The 14,531-nt window shown below is 52.1% G+C and overlaps 1 protein-coding gene across 4 annotated transcripts in view; it reads left to right on the plus strand.

The window, feature by feature from the left end:
• The window catches only part of vps13b (vacuolar protein sorting 13 homolog B), a 226,534-nt gene that overhangs the window by 106,006 nt on the left and 105,997 nt on the right, over window positions 1–14,531 (plus strand). For all 4 annotated transcript variants that reach the window (XM_084708357.1, XM_084708365.1, XM_084708349.1 and 1 more), the window contains 3 exons: window positions 8,307–8,541; window positions 9,813–10,036; window positions 13,502–13,705. In XM_084708357.1, coding sequence (XP_084564483.1) covers window positions 8,307–8,541; window positions 9,813–10,036; window positions 13,502–13,705 — 663 coding nt within the window. The remainder of the gene's footprint in view (window positions 1–8,306; window positions 8,542–9,812; window positions 10,037–13,501; window positions 13,706–14,531) is intronic.

Consider the following 14,531-nt stretch of genomic DNA (forward strand, 5'->3'; position numbering starts at 1 on the left):
CCCAGTCAGAGAGACTAGGCATGGTTTGGATGGCCTGGCCTGGCCTGGTCTGGTTGACCTGGTTTGGTCTGGCCTGCTATGCTGCTGTCATCGGGAGAGGAGAGGATGAGTGTATTTTCCTAAGAGAGCAGCTGGTTTCTTGGTAATAGTGTGTAGGTGGTATTATTTTAGTGGTCACTCTAGGTTAGGGCTCTGAAGCGTGCTGTTTTGGCAGCGCCCTGGCAGAGCCCGAGGCGGCTGCTTGCCCTTCAGCCATCTCTCCGCCCTCCATTCTCTCGGCCCTCCTCCTCTCACCCCCCGACTCCACCTCACCTCTCCGTCCTCGCCCATCGCCCCCCTCATCCCGCTCCACTCCCCCCTCTCCTCCTCCTCCCTCCTCACCATGCTCACCCCTCGGCCCGCTCAACCCCCCCCACCTCCCCTCCCGCCTCCCCCTCCCTCCCCAGGGCACTCCTGCTCCCCAGCGGTTCCAGATATGATCACTAGTGAAGAGGAGGTGATTCTATTTCAGGAATTCTGTAATAATTCCTTCTATTTAACACGTGCATGTGTCCAGCGCTGGCAGGAGACCACGTTGCTACCAAAACTGAAATGGGAGCCCCTGAAACAGAGAGGACGTTGCCATGGAAAAATGAAGTAACGCTGGTCCCTGCAGCTGCCCCGCATTAATGAATAGAAAGAAGAGAGGAAGAGGGAGGTAGAAAAGTTGGGGTGGGGTGGGGGGGGGGCGGGTGGAGAGTGAAAGAGAGACCCGGGGAGAAAAAGAGATGAGAGAAGAGGGGATGGAGAGGGAGAGAAAGGGAGAGACAGAAAGATAGATAGATGGGAGGGAGGGAGGGAGGGAGGGAGGGAGGGAGGGAGGAGGTGGAGAGCTCCAGTGTTGGTGTGGCTCTGAGACCAGTCCAGATGGTTTCCATGAATAGAATCTGACCCCCCCCCCCCCTGCCTCCTTCCTTGGAGCCCCTCCCTAAACACATGACTTCACACTCCTCCACCTCCCTCTCTCCATCCCTCAGTATGATCCTCACTCTGTCCATCCTTAGCTCCCTTTCTCTCACCATCATCCTTCCTTATCTCCCTCCCTCCCTCTCTGCCGTCCTCTGATCTCGGTATTGTCACATGATTTGCAATTTGCAGCTTTTCATTTAGCTGGTGTAAATCACTGTTCTTTACAGGAAGTGAGAGATCAGGGCAGGGATGCTCATGTTCTTTTAGTTATGGAAATGAGAGGTTGACATTAGTTCACAGCCCCTTCAGTCCGTCTGAGGTTCAAACTTGGTGGGAAGCTAGGAAGGATGATTGGAGTCCAGTTCCCATCACCTCAACGCGTCATGTTGAAAACATCTCCTTTACCCCTGTTTACCAGATTAGTAAGGCAGCACACACTTACATGAGCAGATGCACACACACTCACACACAGGGGCAAGGCCAGCCCAACACTGTGGGTCAGGCATCTAGCCTGAGTGCTTTGCTCAGTCTCTCTGTCAGAAACAGGAAATGACAAGCTGTGTTTATGTTCACGCACAGGACAGGATAGGCCTGTATACCCAGGCTCCTGGTGCATTATGGGACGGTAAGTACAGTGGCATGGTGTGAATGTGGATGAAAGACAAACCTGGAGTTAATGCTGAAGTCTGAACTACTGACACTGATATCTACTCGTACATCTACCCCTTACCTCTACTGGTCTACTATAGGCTTTGGAAATGATAAGAATACATTCAATAGCCGTAAGTAGATCTACCAGTAGATGTGACCGTAAATGTACCTGTGGATGACAATACTTTAGCCGTTTACTGAGTGAGAGAGCTGAGGGTCCTGATGACCTTCTCAGGAAGGAGAGATGAATGGAGGGAGGAATGGAGACAGGAATGGGGTGTGAGTGGGAGGGAGGGAAGTTTCAAAAATGCCTTTTTGTGACTCACTGAAGCCCAGTGTAGCCTAGCCCCTGGTGGAGGCTGACGAGGATGGGGGGGAGGCTGTTGGGGAGAGGTTTGGCAGGCGGGGCGTTGGAAGACTGGAGGGAGGTAGGCCACATTCATAAGGCCAATGTTGGATCAATAAACGAGGCGATCAAGGCTGTAATTAACCCTTGGCGGTAACACAAACAGTCTGGCCAATGGAAACAAACAGATGCTTCATGTCACCTCCAGGGTTTATTCGTGCAGATTTTCACCTTGGCCCAGGGACCCCCCCCACAGCCTGTCAGCTTCTGTAAGCAGAGGGGCATGGACCCCACACACACACACACACACATTTACACACACACACACAGATTTGCTTACCAGTTCTTTTTACCCCTCGTCTGGGGTTATACGCCCAGAACTGTCTATCTCACAATGACAACACATCAATGAGTCCATGGAATGGAACACATGCACGCGGACACGCACATACTAGCACACTCAACTCTCTCGCGCGCGCACGCAAAAAAACATGCTGTGTCCACCTTTTCCTATTTAGTTTTGCAAATCTGCCAACACTAGAAGTCTACATTGGGGGTCACGGAGGAGTGTAAACTGGTTGGGGGGGTGAGGGGGGGTTGAGGTGGGGGTGGGGGGTTGTTTCTATAGAACCTCTCCACTGCGACCGTGCAGGAAGAGAGTGTCCATCCCGTCCGGCCCAACCTCGGCCTCGGCCCCGGCTTCAGCACAGGAAGATTACATTTGGAGGGGTATCGGGTTTTTCAAAACAAAAGGATGTGTTCCGTTGCTGCAGATCCCTCCAGTGAGATTCGGGGGTCCAGAACTGCGAATGTTTTCGCCGGGGATTCTGGGAAGGTGTTTCTAATTTCCTCCCCTATCTCGGGGTGATTTCCTGTGTCTGGTTGCGTCGGTGTGTGATTCACAGTGTGTTTGGTGTGTCAGTGCTCCTCCGAGACCTGCTCCTGCCCACTGGAGTTCATCCACATACTAGGGCCCTCAGACAGCTCCAGACCGGGGTCACATATTTCACATACATCTCCCTAAACTGTCAAATACTTGAGGTGCGTCTGGTTTACTTTACATAGTATAATTAAATCAACAAAAACCATCCCAAAAATTGCTAACCCTAAGATAAGTTGAAACATAACTCATTTGATTTGACCTTAGTCTGTACAGTTAGCTTGTCCTCCTTTTAGCAGGCTAGCCTGCAAGTTATTTATCTTCCAACTTGCCAGCGAGCTATCTTGACATTGTTTTTTTTCTGCTAACCTTGCTAGCTAGCTTGTCATGTACTGGCTTTGAATTTTACTCCTTGCTAGCCACAGTAGCATTCCTGTCATGTTCTCTAGCTAGCATACATGGCTTATTGGCTTGCTATTCTGCCATGTTAACCAGCTAACCTGCTAGCTATCCTCTAATATTTCCTGCTAGCCTAGCTGGCTAGCCTTTCCTGTGCTATACTGTCTGTGCCAAAAGAATGCTAGCTAAGTGCCTCCTGTGGTTATGTTAGCCACTTCCACATGGCCCAGTCCAACTGTAAACCAGACAGCTGCTTAGCCTGCAGAGAAGGCAACCAGCACTACGCTACAAAGCTGGAAGGAGATAAACCAACTTTCCTGTCTCAGGGGGAGAGAACTTTGGATAGTTACTGAACTTAGAATGTTAGAATGTGGGAGTGATGCACAGGGAGCGGACTTGGGACTGTAACATTATGATACTCCTGCTATGAAGACAGGAGAACGGGGGGAGAGGGAGAGATGGAGGAGAGAAAGACTGAAAATTGAAGCAGGGTCCCTCAACACATGTGCTGTCTGATTAGGGCGCGGAGTTCATCTAAAATAAAGTTGAACAGAACTGCAGAAATGAAACCAGCTCCATATTTAGACCCTGTGATGTTAGGCCAGGAGTGGAAATTTAGAAGAAAAGTTGTTTTCAGGCAACCTACCATTTAATCAAAATACCTCCAAGTGGATGTTATTTCTCTCTTTTGCTCTCTCCCTCCTCTTGTCTCTTGTCTCTCTCTCTCTCTCTCTCTCTCTCTCTCACTCTACCGAGGGTTATTTATTTACTTGAAAAGCATCTGCGTATTTTTCTTGACAACTTAGAGAGGAGGGAGAGAGTGTGCATGTGGGAGAGAAAAAGCAGAGGCAGTGAGGAAGTAAGGAGGGTGCTGGGGAGAGAGAGAATCTGCCTGTAAGAGGAGACATCCATTCATTACTAGACCTGAAGGGGTAGGATCAGTGTTAATGCTGGAGATCACTACCAGTCACATCCTAAATAACTAGACTGTCACTCACCCTCCCAACACTACTTTGCTCTCCCAGTAAATGTATATTACTAACACACACAACACACACACACCCTTCTTTCTCTCTCTCTATTTGCTTTTCTCGATTTCTGTCTTTCTCACACACACGTGCGCACACATACGGTAAGCAGTCATTCAGTCAGTGAGAATCTTCCAGTGGGACTCTGCCAGGGCTTGTGTCTGAGTGTCGCTGTGTAAACACTGTGTTTCACCGTTGGCCCTGTACTGGGTCTGGGCACTGACTTCACCCTCAGGACAAACACACACACTGTGGCTTCTTGGCCAACTGGCTCAAAACGACATCAGCACACAGCTGTGTGTGTGTGTGTGTGGGTGGGTGGGTGGGTGGGTGTGTGTGTGTGTGTGTGTGTGTGTGTGTGTGTCAAGTACAGTATAAGCGAATTTCCGTGTGTGCGCACAAGTGTGTCCATCGGCGTGTGTGTCCGTGCGTGTTTTTACCCGTGTGTGTGTGTTAGTCAGTGGGACTGGGGAACACTTTGCTGTTGCAGGTGCCATCCTTCACAGGAAGTGTTAAGCGCAGAGCTTGAGCACAGTGAGGATATTAAAAAGAGAAGGGGGTCTCACAGTGCCTGTCTGAAGCTGCCGGGGGGAGAGGGGAGGGGGAGTGGGGGGAGGGGGATGATTATTCAGGTGGCTTGGCTGCTTGCCAGGCCTGCCTGGCTCACTCTCTCTCCATCACTGCAGAAAGGCCTTTTATTCTGCACATGACCGATGACTGTACAATCACAGGGGAGAATATGATCTGTGTTTTCTTGTGTGCGTGTGTGCGCCCATTTGTGTGCGTGTGTGTGTTTAATGTGTGTATTAAAGTGTGTGTGTGTGCGATGAACGGCTCGCGTGTAGATGCGTGTGCAGGCCTGTGTGTGTGTGTGTGTGTATCTACAGCAGACACGTGCTGCTTCACAGAGATCCGGATAGGCCTCTTTTATCGAGATTTCCTGGTTGAAATTGCAAAGCGTTTCCCCTCTGTTTGAAGTGTATTAATAGAGCTGTGTTGGGGGGGGGGGGGGGGCGGTGAAGGGGGCCGGTGAAGGGGGCCGGTGAGGGGCACGGGGTGCCCTCGTCAGCCTGTCACTGTGGAACCAAGGCCCTGTCTGTTGACACTGACCCTTTTGCTATATTAAAGGATTTCATGTTGCTATGACAATACATGATGTCATCTAAGGAGAAAAATGACCCCCCTCTCTCTTTCTACCCCCATGGCCTTATACTAATCCTTCAAGCATGCACACGCGCACACATACACACACACTGCAAACAGTATTTTGTATAGGTTCTACCTGAGTGTTTTCCAGTCCAGGCAGTAGTTAAGGTTTATTCCACTTGGAGCAGGGCTCTGGGGAGAGAGAATTTGTGGAAGAGATATTCCACACCCTGATTATAACCAACCGCCTTTCACATGTAATTGGTGCATATTCAGTTTGAAACTTTCCTGGTGTTGGTGTTGGGACCAGCTGCTTTTCCACAAGTTTACCCATGGTTTGAAAACATTCCGCTATCCTGTTCTGTCCCCACACACACACACACACACACACACAAACTCTGCACATACAAACTGGCCTGTGAGCTTCACTGGGCTACTGTGTGAGGCTCACTGATGATAAAGATGATGGTGGTGAAGATGACGCGATGAAGAGGAGGATGATATTGAGCACTAGCTGAGTGTCGTTTCCAGTCAGAGTGGTGGGACCACTCAGTGTGACAGCCTCCAGGCCTCCGCTAACTGGACCGGACCTGAGTTGCTGAACACAGACCTGAGGTGAACATTTACCCTGTACTCCAGCAAATGGGTACATGGCACACACACACATAAATGCACACATTTTCCGGTGCAGCTCTGAGGTCAGCCTGTGCTGAAGTGTAACTGGTGAGAACAAGGCCAACTCTCAGCGGGAGGTTGAGCCCGGAGTGGCATCTCGAACACAAAGTCCCTGGCCGGGACACTCTGAGCTGGCCTGATCCTCTGGCCCCCATATGAACCCTCTGGCATGTCCATCCCACCAGCCCCAGAAAGAACCCTGCCTGGGCCACGCCAGACTGGCCTTCCCCCCCCCCCTGACCCTCCAGCCAGCATTACAGCATGGCTTTTCCACTGTGAATCAATGCATGGTCATGGTAGAGGGACTGGACACAAACAGCCTAGGTTATAGTGAGAGAGGCCTGGGAGGAAGGCAGAGAGGGATAGAGAGAGAGAGAAACGCAGAGAAAGAGAGAGGATTTTGGTGACAGATCTAACCAGAGGAACGAGTCTGAGGTCAGAATCTCCCAGCTGCATCATCATGATGCAGCCCTCTGCCAAACCCTCTGTCAACTTCTCTTCCTCTCAGCTTCCCTCCCGACCTACCTACCTTCCTTCAACTCTCACTCCCTCCTCCTCTCTCTGACTCATTCTCTTCCTCCATGGCATGGTTTCGGGGAAGCCTTGGAGGTAGTTTAGAGAGGAGCGGAAGGCCAAAGAGCAGGTGAAATTCCCCTCTTTTTTCCTCTCTCTTTTTCTCTCTCTTTCTCTCTTTCTCTCTCTCTCTCTCTCTCTCCCTCTCGTGCTATTCATCTGTCTCCCCACTTCTCTCTCTTCACCTCTCTTTCCCCTCCTCTCTCTCCATTTCCCTCTCCTCTCTCTTTCCACCTTTGTTTTTGTCCACCATTCTTTCTCTCCCCACTCTGTCTCTCTCTCCCTCTCCCTCTCCCTCTCCCTCTCCCTCTCCCTCTCCCTCTCCCTCTCCCTCTCCCTCTCCCTCTCCCTCTCTCCTCCCGAATGCAAACCGTATACATGCGCAACCTACAACTGCTACTGACTGATTTGTTGGAGATGTTTAGCTATGACTAAGTGGTGCAGTGTGTGGGAATGTCCATGGCTGGCGTGCTGTTCTCTCCAAACCCCAGTGACCTAAACGCCGTCACGCACAGGGAAAGCTAACATCGCCGTCCTCGTGACTCAGCGCCACAGATGGACCCTCGCTCAGTTGCCACTGTGAATTATCGCTTGTTTGTGTCTCTGTTTTCCTGGATTTTATTGTGTGTGTCCAATAGGAAAAACTCAAGGAGAGAGATAGTTTATTAGAGAGAGTTAAGTAGAGAGTGTTTTTTTTTTTTTTGTTCTATCCATTAGATTTAGGAGCAACATGACATTTTCTTTTCCATGACACAGGGAACCTCTTTGAACCATCCCAACCATGCTTCAATTGTAAACAACCCGCAAGAAAAGTTCACTTCCTGCCAGCGCCCCCCCCCCCCCCCCGCCCCCCGGCTCTCTCTCTCCCCAGTCAGGACTTTTATAGTTTATTGTTATACTGTAGTTGACATCGTTTTTGGTTGCCGTTGGTTACTATTACAGTAAAAGTCCCTGCAGAAAGACCATTATGATCAATATAACCAGGATGGGGAGATGCATGTATACAGTATTTAAAACAATGTCATTCATTAAGAACATTAACATTGCACATCACAACTGTATTACTGTGGATAAATCTGTGTGAAAGTGCTGTCGGTAAAATGCCTGAAGGGTGTTTGTTTGCCCTCCCGTGCGTGAGAGAGGGACAGGGAGAGGGAGAGGGGGAGAGGGAGCACCTCGTCAGGGAGGAGGGCTGCGTGCGTCTGCTGTACAGCTTAACCTCCCCGCCTCGCCCGCCCGCCAGAGCGCTTGGCGACTGTTGCTCTGCCCTGCGTGCGGCTCTCCCAAACGGGAAGCGGCACGGTGTGCGAGAGCGTTCGGATTTCAAACGCTCCTTTGAAGAGGACCGGAGAGGGACGTGTGGGGCTGGCGTGTAACTGGATCTGCTGCCCCGGACACCTAGCACGACGGCACAACCAGCCACCTCGTAGAGGAGTGTTTCTGTGTGTGCGTGCGTGTGAGAGTGAGGGGGTGTGTGAGTTCCGCCTTACCCTCATTCACACTCTAACTGGCCAGACATGAAACTATTACTGGTACTCCCCCCCCACTAGCCTCATGGAGTAGCTGTATTTGACATCAAACAAAGCTCGTTTTAATATGTGTCAATCTTTCTTTCTCTATCTCTCTTTTTCTCCCCCTCTCTCCATTCCTCATCCAACAGTTGGAGCTGCAGTCGTGTTGCGTGTTCCTGCCCAACGCCAGCCTGCCCTCCCCCAGCACTATCATATGTGGGGATATCCCTGGCACCGTTCGCAGCTGGTACCACAACCAGGCCGCCATGCCTGGGACTCTGGTAGTCTGCCTGCCCCAGGTCAGCGTGCTCAGTGCTGGGCACAGGTACATGGAGCCCCTGCAGGAGATCCCCTTTGTGGTGTCCAGGCCCATCTTGGAGGAAGGTAGGTCTCACTCTAATTCAACTCTAATCAATCTAGTCATGTGATGTCAGAAGCACCTGTTTGGCAGTTGCATCTACAGTTCAACCAAGGTTACTTGAGTAAACAAGATAATTTGCCTGAATTATTTATTTAGTACACTTTGTGAACATGATTGTTTTGGACCCCTCTCCCCAAAGAGACCTCCTTTTTCAAGAACCCTCCAATGACATCAGAGTTGGGCATGCAGATTGAAAAAAAAAACACACACAAAAACAAGTAAAAACAGTGACATCAGTGGCCTGTCAGTGTGGCAGTTAAATTTAACAACCCGTGCTTTTAGTAATCCATTCCTGCTCTTTGAAAAGCTCTTCATCTCTCATGTTAAACGCTCCGGATCAAAGCGTGCCGGGAGAGAGAGCAGGAAAATGTGCACTTCATGCCCTCTGAGAGCGAACAAGCCCCCCCTCTGACACCCAGTCCCCAGCCTCTGACTCCCAGCCTCAGCCTCAGCCCCAGCTCTGGCCCCAGCCCTCCCAGGACCCTTTGCTCCAGGGTGGGCAGCACTAAATCACAGCCACCCGGCCGGTCTCAGACCACTTGCAGTAGACCTTTATTAGCTCCCTTGGAGCAAGAGGGGGATCGGAGGGAGGGAGGGAGGGAGGGAGGGAGGGAGGGAGGGAGGGAGGGAGGGAGGGAGGGAGGGAGAGGAGGGAGGGAGGGAGGGAGGGAGGGAGGGAGGGAGGGAGGGAGGGAGGGAGGGAGGGAGGGAGGGAGGGAGGGAGGGAGGGAGGGAGGGAGGGAGGGAGGGAGGGAGGGAGGGAGGGAGGGAGGGGAAGGAGGGGAAGGAGGGGAAGGAGGGGAAGGAGGGAGGGAGGGGAAGGAGGGAGGGAGGGGAAGGAGGGAGGGAGGGGAAGGAGGGGAAGGAGGGAGGGAGGGAGGGAGGGAGGGAGGGAGGGAGGGAGGGAGGGAGGGAGGGAGGGAGGGAGGGAGGGAGGGAGGGAGGGAGGGAGGGAGGGAGGGAGGGAGGGAGGGAGGGAGGGAGGGGAAGGGGGGAGGGAGGGAGGGGAAGGGGGGAGGGAGGGAGGAGTTAAGTCTAACTTGAGGAGCACCATGTTATCCAAACCTCCTTTTCATCAGTGGGAAGTAGTTTAGTTATAGTAGCTCACCCTATTATATTCAATAACCCTATATTCTACAGGTACTCTTCAGTGTAGTTTATAAATATGAAATGTCTGGTGCAGTGTGTTGATGGCCTCTTGACTTACCTCCTGGGTACCCACCCCCCACCCTAGGTGACGCCTTCCCCTGGACGGTGAACCTGAGCCAGTTCAGCATGTACACCCTATTGGGTCAGCAGCGCTCTCTCAGTCTGCTCCAGCCAATGGGCTGCACCTCCACCCTGGCCCTCACCTCCCACAAGCTGCAGGGGGCGGGGCCCGACCCAGGAAGACACGCCTTCATCGTCTGTCTCCATGTCGACCTGGAGCCCCTGCACCTCAAGTGCTCCAACCCGCAGGTGAGGACAGCAGGTCATGTGACTGAGACGTGGAGCTCATCATGCGGGTCCTCTCTCTGGCCAGTAATCCATCTTCCACGTTGTTCCCTGGTGCCCCACGCCGGCGGCCATGATGTGGATGAATAAGCACAAACCACTAATCCTCTTCTCATCTGTTTATGCTCACCGTGGGCATTTTTGTTGTTTGTTTGGTGCAGAGAGGAAACGGTGAGCTTCATCCCTGTGTTCTGGTGCAACACTGTGTGTGTGTGTGTGTGTGTGTGTCTGTGTGTGTTTTCTGCTCTGCTGCCTAACTCTGCCCATGACTGTGGCCCAACCGAGTCATCTCTGCCATGACTTGAGCCTGGCTTGTTATTGTCAGTTTAATTCAATTGGTTTTGCATCTTATTGTTTTAATTGGAGACCTTTTCCCGTGGTTGAGTGGTTGAGTTTTATGGACCGCAGGATGACCACAGTGGTAGGCAGGAGGAGGGTTTCTACCACAAACACATTAGAGGCAGCTAGAATGGGCATGGTGCTTTAGGAACTGTGTGTGTGTGTGTGTGTGTGTGCACATGTGTGTGTGAGAGTGTGTGAAAGATTTCCCATGCTGTTCCAGTGAGACCACAGAGGGACACATCTCTCTTCAGACGTTGTAGCAATCTGCTTCACAGAGCCAGAACAAACTCTGTCATCAGCTCAATGACTCATTTCTTAACTCTGAGCCCAGAGAACGATTCCTCTTCTCTCCTCTCCCCTCCTCTCTTCCCCTCCTGTCCTCCCCTATCCTCTCATCCCCTCCCCTCTCCTCTTCTCACTCCCTCCCCTCTCCTCTTCTCCTTCCCCCTCTCCTCTCTTGCTCTCCTCCTATCTCCCCTCTTCTCTTCCCCTCCCTTCTCCTCTCCTCCCCTCCCACTCAAATGATCTGCTAATCTTCTACAGGAGTTGGTTCTGAAGCTAATAACAGTTACAGTGCACCAAAGTGCTACAGAAGTGTTGCCAAGCACCAGAATAAAGAGGACCTCACAGCAGACAGACGCACACACACACACACACACACACACACTCTCTCTTATTAGCAAGCTGAGGTGGGTTTTGGGGGACGACAGGTCTGCGTACTGAGTGTGTGAACCACCAGCAGAGCAAGGCATTCTGGGGACTCAGTCAAACACGGAGGGAGGGAGGGAGGGAGGGAGGGAGGGAGGGAGAGAGAACGAGTGGTGAGTTCCCATCAAACACTGTACACACACAAAAGAGACCACCAGCCCTGTCGCATGTTCCCGGCAGACGCTGTCGTCATCCCCTAGAGAACACCCAAGGTGAACCCTTAGTTCCCGGCTGGCGTAGTGAGGTGGAGCTTCTGATGGACTCCACTGAAGGCTTGCCCGTGGTGAGATACCGAAACAAACGTTTGAGAGAACCCAGGGGGTGCGCACATGCTGTCTGCTCTCCTCACACACACACACATACACACGCATACACAACGCGGACCCACGCACGCGCAAACACACACCCGCATACACAACACAGACCACCCCATAAAGGCGCACACACGTCATGTCAGTATAGTACTGTTTGACTTTGAATGGAACTCCATAGGCTTGCAAACACAGTCACACACACACACACACACAGACATGTGCACTCAAGCAGTCTGATGAATGACTGTGGAGCATTGTTCAGAGTCCAGAACCGCAGAGATGACAAGTCTTTGGACAAGGAGCCCTCGGTTCTGTTCCGTTGCACCGTGTGCTGGTGTGTTCCCTCCTGACCTCTCGCTCTCTCTCTCTCTCGGTCTCTCTTTTGCTCCCTCGCTAGCTGTCTCACTCTACGTCTCTCTTTTTCTATCTTTTCAATTACCTTTTCATCTTAGTCAGCCCAGAGCCGTCTCATTCATCATTCGCTCGAGCGCACATCCATCCTCGCCCTGCGCCGGTTCCCTCCGCCGGCTCAGAGTGAGGATGGAGCACGTCCAGGAGGGGAGGGATGTCTAGGACACAGCCGGCTGGGGTTTGGGCCTGGGGTGCCCTGAGCTGGGGTTGGGGAAAAGGTTAGAGGCCTGGGGCTGTTAGGGGCCTGGGGCTAGGGTTGTTAGGGGCCTGGGGCTGTTAGGGGGCTGGGGCTGTTAGGGGCCAGAGGCTGTTAGGGGGCTGGGGCTGTTAGGGGCCTGGGGCTGTTAAGGGCCTGAGGCGGGGGCTGTTAGGGGCCTGGGGCTGTTAGGGGGCTGGGGCTGTTAGGGGCCTGGGGCTATTAGGGGCCTGGGGCTGGGGCTGTTAGGGGCCTGGGGCTATTAGGGGCCTGGGGCTATTAGGGGGCTGGGGCTGTTAGGGGCCTGGGGCTGTTAGGGGCCTGGGGCTGGGGCTAAGGTAAGGGGGCTAGGGTTAAGGTAAGGGGGCTGAGGTTAGGGGGCTGGGACTGGAGCTGGATGCTGCTGTGCAGGGTTCTGGCTGGGCTGGGCTGGGCTGGGCCAGGTCGGTATGGCAGGCAGCTGTTGGCGCTGGTCCTGGACACACGGTAGAAGTCCTTCCTGGACATGTTTGAAATGGCCCACTGTAACGCATTGTCGTGCCTTTCCTTTGATTTATGTTTATTTATGGAAGGCCTTTATGTGTTCGTGCGTGCGGGTGTGTGTGTGTGTGTGTGTGTGCATTTCTGTTCCTCCATGGTGCTGAAGGGAAAGCGTGGACGGTAATAGGAACGTTCTCCAGCAATCCAGAAATGAGCTCACCGTCAAAGCGCGCCGTTCCTCTCTTATCCGCTCGTGGTTTACTGTGGTCTGGCCTTGCGTGTTGTTTAAACAGCTCGGGTGATCCTGACAGGAGTTTTCCTGTGAATGGATGATATACAGTACATTAGCATATTGGACATGGAGACTTCAGTACTGCTTAACGGATCCCAGTTTCCGCCAATGGAAGTTTGTGTTTCCAAGAAGATGGATGTCTCTCCAGGTGCTGTGGAGATGATCAGCTTTTTCCTCCTCGTCCCCTTGCTCTCTCTCGCAGGCTGGAGAAGATAGTATGTGGCGTCCATGTTTGTGCGTTTCTAATCAGTCACCCCTGTATCAACACAATAATAATCTATCTCTCTCTCTCTCTCTCTCTCTCTCTCTCTCTCTCTCTCTCTCTCTCTCTCTCTCTCTCTCTCTCTCTCTCTCTCTCTCTCTCTAGCTCTCTCTCTCTCTCTCTCTCTCTCTCTCTCTCTCTCTCTCTCTCTCTCTCTCTCTCTCTCTCTCTCTCTCTCTCTCTCTCTCTCTCTCTCTCTCTCTCTCTCTCTCTCTCTCTCTCTCTCTCTCTCTCTCTCTCTCTCTCTCTCTCTCTCTCTCTCTCTCTCTCTCTCTCTCTCTCTCTCTCTCTCTCTCTCTCTCTCTCTCTCTCTCTCTCTCTCTCTCTCTCTCTCTCTCTCTCTCTCTCTCTCTCTCTCTCTCTCTCTCTCTCTGTGTCACACACCCTCTCTCTCTCACCCCCTGTATGTCTCTCTCTCCCCCAGGTCCAGTTACTGTATGAGCTCTACCTCAGCTGGAGTTCTACCTGGGCCCGTCTCCAGAGGCGGGGCATCCTGCGCCAGACCTCCAGCGTCCCAGAAGCCCCTGCAGGGGGCGCCCCCAGCTCCCCGGTCCGCAGCAGCGCCGGCACCATGCCCCCCGACACCAGCACCTGCAGCCCCTCCGCTGACTTTGGCTCCCCCACAGAGGTCAGACACACATTCACATACACCTGACTTACATACCTGACACACACACACACACACCTAACATAGGCACCCCTGACACACACAAACACCTAACATAGGCACCCCTGACACACATACACACACACACACACACACACCTGACAGACACACACACATACACCTGACTCACATAACTGACACACACACACTTAACATGGGCACCCCTGACACACATATACACACACACACACACCTAACATAGGCACCCCTGACACACATACACACACACACACCTAACATAGGCACCCCAGACACACATATACATACACATTCACACACACACACATCTGTGCCTGGTAAACGTTCCACTCACCAATAATAAACACATCACACACACACACACCAACATACCCGCTTTATGAGCGCAGTGTGCGTGAGACAGTTGTGACCCAAAGTGCAGTGAGTCACACAATGTGTTTTAAAGCTTCTCTGTGTACATGTACTTGGATGTGTTTTACAATTTAAAACTCAAATATTGCTTTTTGGACAGTTTTGAGTGGTTATGTTAGTGTTAACACATGGTGTGTGTTTAGGAATACAGTGTGTGGGTGTGTTTGCTTGCTTGCTTGCGTGTGTGTGTGTGTTTGGCTCGCACCCTCACAGAAGAATGGTGTTGTGGTATGGTGTTTGGTGTTTCTTTTTTTCCGACAGGCTGGAAAAACCCATCAGGTCTGTGTCCATGAACATGATCACCGTTTGATTGGTGTAAGCCAGGCTTGATTGAGTATAAACCTGCCTCTTCATTTGGTCTCAACAATAACCTCTATTTACATTCCAGTTGAGAGGA

Source organism: Hypomesus nipponensis, chromosome 2, assembly GCF_054491055.1.
Source record: "Hypomesus nipponensis isolate SF chromosome 2, ASM5449105v1, whole genome shotgun sequence".
In the NCBI taxonomy this organism is placed as follows: domain Eukaryota; kingdom Metazoa; phylum Chordata; class Actinopteri; order Osmeriformes; family Osmeridae; genus Hypomesus; species Hypomesus nipponensis.